The following is a 5,387-nucleotide window of genomic DNA, read 5'->3' as shown; positions in this document are numbered from 1 at the left end:
AATAAAAGCGATGTGTAAACTGCCCTCGCCTTTCATAGGCATACTTATTTTAACCTTTCGACGTCGGACCGAAGTATCAGCCTGATTAATAGAATCGGCTGATATGTAAGTTCTCATAGGCGTTTGTAGGTGGGAATTTCTTAGCCCAAGTCCACGTATAGATGTATAAATTCGGTTCCAGGGGTTAATTGGAATGCTGATTCAGTTCTTGAATTTAACTTATAGGTGAAGACGCACAAATAATGCGAATCAATTCGCGTGTATCCAAAAAAAGAGGTACTGCATGCCGTGCTAAATTCCCCATTGTTGTTTCAGGGGGACTATGGACTGTACGAGCGTACAAGATCTTGGAACTATAGGATACAAAAACGCAGTTTGCAATTACATCCCTATATTGCGAGGACTGATACACATGATCCAACGATACCTGCTTTGCTTTATTATCTCTGATGACAATATAGGAATATACTATGGGTCGATCTTCTACAACAACCATATAATAATGGTTCCGTAGAATAAGTGTGTGGATCAATCACGTATAAGATGTAAGACGCGCCGGGGTATGTGAAAATGGTCGCATTCTTTTCTGCAATCGATTGCGATGAGTACTAGTTCTTTGAATATAGCCAGTATTTATACAATCGTCGATGAAATATTTTTCTTCCACAGATGAGCAGTAAAAATATAGCTTCTAGAGTTCCTCTTGCACTTCCGTCATGAATATCTGCGAGAAGAGCAAAACTATTAAAGTACAGCGCTCTCAGTATGGTAGACAAGAGCATTGTCTATATAACAAATGTAAATTCAAATGAATTTTATAATTTTGTTTGAACGCGTACCAGGTGTTCATTTTTTGAAAAGTACTAAATTCAGAGAGTCAGGCACATAAATTTTAAAATAAGGCGGAGAACACAACTTTAATATATTTTACATGCAGCGCAGTCCTGAGCGTGTCATCAAGTTTCCCAGGCAGGATTTCAATATCACTACTATAATATACATATATACAAACAAATTCCTTATCATTCTCCTTTCATTTTACTATCCCTGTTCGTTTCTGTATCCGCAGACCGATTGAATTTACACACGCTGTTCTTTTCTCAGAATTATGTAATTATTACTCCCGTCCCAAGCAAAGTATAACTCAGTAGCATTTCCCGCCTCCTCCTGGCATACCAGAGTTCTCAAAACCATTCTCGCAGCCACCATATGCACATTTCGAAAGTCCTTGTATGCAGCACACTTCAAACCCAGCCTTACAGTTGTCGGTAAGCGAGCATCTCACAGGCACCTCGGTTTGATGGTCGACAAAGTATCCCAGTTCACTCTCCGCGCATTTACCGTCGTTCGCAATCGTGCCCGAGGTACTACTGAACGAAGGCGTACACGAGGGAGACAGACAGAAGGGTACATCGGGACATGCCTCGCACTTGTTTGCTGTGAATATATCGGCCACTCTTTGCCCTGTCGGACAGAAGTTTATCACTTGTCTCTCCCCCGGTTTCACGATAGGGTAGGCCTTGCCATCGCCAAATGTGCAAGGGGCTGGGAAATTGTTCCGCTTGTGATTGGTGTACGTGGATACCGTATGCAAACGGTAACCGTCCAAGCGCTCGTACCTGGTGGCAGTCCCGGCACAAACATGCTCGAGACATGGTAGATCGCACACCTTGAGTGTAATTACAGTCGTATCGTCGTCCGTAGCGTCCTGACTAGTACCACCGGTTATGCGCCAGCAAGCTGATGGTATGTCAGCTTTGGTGTTATAACACCAATCATAGCTCTCCACACCTTCGGAATCTACTCCGATGATTTCGAGGTACCCCAGTATATATGCAATGGCCAACTCGTCGTCCACCAGACTGCCCTGTTTGACAATCGTCACATATCCTCCATCGCACCAGAAGCCCTCAGTAGGCTCGACGATTGAGGTTACTGTGAGATGAATAAACTCAAACTGAGTCTCTGTTTCAGTTGCAGCTGCAGTTGGGGACACCTTGTCCCACCATTCGTCGACAATGTGACGTGCGTGCGGCATCGGATGTTTTTTTTCTGGAATGCTATTCTTCTCGTTCTGTGGAACTGCACCATCAAAATCTGCGTTTAAAGGTTTGTTTTGCACCAAATCTCTGCGGTGGTCCCACCAGCTCTCCCCGTGTTCTTCATTGTACGTCTCAACTGGTTATGAGGGGAGTAGGTGATATTAAGTACGAATTAGTCTTGAGAAATACTTCAAACATGGCTTTTATAACAATTTCCTACACATCGTTCCAAATGAGCGCGTAGCTAGGCTTTATGCGCCTTGATTGTGGTGATTAAGTTAATGTCTACGGCCTGCACGCATTGTAATAATTTTTGTCTGCTTTTCTTTCTTTATTCTATAGATGATAGGTTCGACAAACAACTGTGCACCCAATTTTGTTGTGCTGTAAGCTCATCACAGATACATACAATCACAGAATAGGTAAATCGACAGGTATTCTCCTCACAAGACACACATGGTAGGCTACTGCTGGTGACAAACGTGTGTGACTCAGTAGCTTATTTAGGTCACTTTTTTTGCAATACTACTTATTGGCACTTTTATGCACCAGAATATAAGACTGGAAGAAGTATAGTCTGTGGTTGGAATACTGACACGCAAAGTGCTAGTTGTATAATCTCACGTTGAAAGCGAGCAAAGGAGAGATAGGAGGTTTACTCTTTGGGTTTGAAGTCGAATCCACTATCGAATAGTACGAGAAATAATTTAAATGCGCATTTAGAAGTCCTCAAAGTATGAAACCTGAGCATATGCATTTCTTTGAGTTGCATTAGGAAGGGGGGGGGTTTTTTTTTTGAGAATTGCACTCACCGGACAGATCATAATTAGGGACTTGAGATTGCACCTGGAAGGCGTCAGTCGCAATTTCAGTTTTCCGTATTGCTCGTGTGACTTCGAATTCAAAAACTTGGGAACGAAAAATATGCAAACTTTTACAGAGCTAAGTAACAAACTTCCTTTAAGCTAAATTCGAACAAACTCAGATATTTTATCTGCTGGTTGGACACTGTTTTATTGCTCCTCTTAAGTGCTATTAAGGCGACGATACTGCATCTAATGAGTCTACCTGTTATCGTATAACAGGCATCAAGAACTGTTTAAGATAGCATTCAGTCAATTACAACCACAAATACATATAATTTCTCGGTTCGTGTTGTTTGCACCTACAAAAAGATACACAGTTCTACATTAACAATCGATCAAATCTACACAGACATCAGGTATGCAATCATAAGGCATAAGTAAGTCTTTGACACATACGTGTATACATATACATACGTTTCTGAGTGTTTGTTTCGTCTCCCGCATCCCTTTCACTCAAATGACGACCCCACTGGTCCACACCATCACCATCAAACCCATTCAAATCGTAACCATCCTCGTCTAGACCTCGTCTATCTCGGATAGAACGGTCACCCCGTTTACCTAAGGTGTCATGCTCGATGCCTGTCACTACATGTGACGAGAGTGCTGTCAGGCCCAGTAGCGCACAGAGACAGGCTTTCATAGTTACTGTGATGTTGGAATTGTCTATAGCATATAGGTTTGTGTCGTTATGTGTATGTGACCTTGAATGTAGCAGCTATAGTCTATAATATATAAGCCTTCGCTCCAAAGTTGTATACACACAAGCATATTTAAAAGTTCAGTGGTGTACTTTTATTTTTTCTTTCTTCGAACGGACGTCGTCCCAACTTCTCAAAAATAAATAAATGAAAGCTTATCTGCTGGGGCCCTGGAGGCTTGGGACTCTGTGTGTGTTTCATTTAGAAGGCTGTGCTCTATGGGAATCATCAGTACGGCCACAATGATAAATAAATAATAATATTGACTATGACGTATTTACAATTATATTGTATCTACAACAGAGCGTGTCGGCGTAGTCACGGTGCGGGACTGCTTGAAATAAATACATAATTATAAAAAATACTGCACTCTCTGAGAGTCTCTGGGGCATTTATTTTACAACTTTGTTTTTGAATATTATATAAAAATATATATATATAAAACACCAAAAACGGTCACAGAAAGAAATAAAACTAAATGCAGAGAGAATAAAACAATCGTCGGCACAAAAGTGCTGCACAACGGTGTCTCAGGCGCCGCCCAATCATCGTGCGGAACTCAGGGTTGGAGTGCTGAACAAGAGCATTGAGCGAACAGTGTTAAATATTTATTTTTTGGATACAAAACTCCCTACATACTCTCTACTAGTAGATACTAGAGACACTGAGAGTCTGAGACAGGGCCAGTCGCCAGACCGCCAGTGTCCAGTTGTGTGGCAGTCTGGCAGTCTCCACTCTCTCTCTAGTCTCTACTCTTTGTCCAGTCTCTCTCTAGAGTCTATACTGACTACTCTCTCTCGACTCTCTCTCTACTATTAGCTAGCTCTACTCGCTAGTACGTTGTAGATAGGGCAGTAAATGAATTTAACAATACATGACTCATATTTATTTATTTGTATTTGTGTAAATATGAGTCTATGACTCACGCCATTACCGTCCAGGAGTCCAGGTCTCCCAGACTCAGGAGACAGGTCACAGGAGGACCAAGACTAATGACTCCAGGTCCCAGGAGTCAGGGTGCTATCATAGAGGAGTTAACAACTCGACATATGATAGGTATCTAAAAGGTATGGTTACAAAATAACAAATCGAAGGCTAATGAAAGAGTGGATATATTGCATAACGAGTTATAATTAGCTTATAATATATATTTGTTCAATCCGATCCGGAAGTATATGTTGAAAACATTATGATTGAGTATGCAGGGTGTAATAGCTTTTTATACTAATAAAAAGTGAGTAATATTTATTACTATTGAACGTTAGCAACGGGATTCCGGCTTTTTCGCGTCACAAGTCACAAATCTGAAGTCTGTTGTGCGAACTGCGAAGTGACTTTTCAGTTTTCACAGAAGTTTCTCTACTCTCTAAAACGAATAGAGCCTGGCCACTGTTGACAACAGGCACACGCGCGAGATGATTGACGAAAAAGAAATATATAAAAACGATATAATTGGAAATAGATCCCTTTTTGTCGCATAATCGGATAATCCCAAGTTCCCAACAAAATCGATACTGTGTTGCAGAAATAGTGAGATAATCGCGTTAACAAAGTACAATAGAAGATACAGGGTCAGTTTATAGGCTACACGCTGTACATCGCATAACATGCACATTCGACGATCTGGCTCAGGTCGCGAATCAGGAGTACTGGGATTAGGACCACGCGGACGAAGCTGTAAGTGGTGGTGTTTATATATATATATATATACATACAAACACACACACACATATATATGCATACACACACACACACACACACACACACACACACACACA

General features: G+C 41.3%; 1 protein-coding gene across 1 annotated transcript; it reads right to left on the bottom strand.

Annotated features, from left to right (window-relative positions):
- Positions 1–900: 900 nt before the first annotated feature.
- SARC_12116 (hypothetical protein) lies at positions 901–3,734 on the bottom strand. Its single transcript, XM_014293784.1, has 2 exons — positions 3,323–3,734; positions 901–2,178 (listed from the first exon to the last, which is right to left on the bottom strand). Exons 1-2 carry the CDS (start codon positions 3,549–3,551, stop codon positions 1,145–1,147), a joined length of 1,263 nt encoding a protein of 420 aa, XP_014149259.1. The 5' UTR covers positions 3,552–3,734; the 3' UTR covers positions 901–1,144.
- Between the last annotated feature and the right edge of the window lie 1,653 nt (positions 3,735–5,387).

Source organism: Sphaeroforma arctica (genome assembly GCF_001186125.1).
Source record: "Sphaeroforma arctica JP610 unplaced genomic scaffold supercont1.2081, whole genome shotgun sequence".
Classification (NCBI taxonomy): Eukaryota; class Ichthyosporea; order Ichthyophonida; genus Sphaeroforma; species Sphaeroforma arctica.
This window is presented reverse-complemented; position numbering and strand designations above follow the sequence as displayed.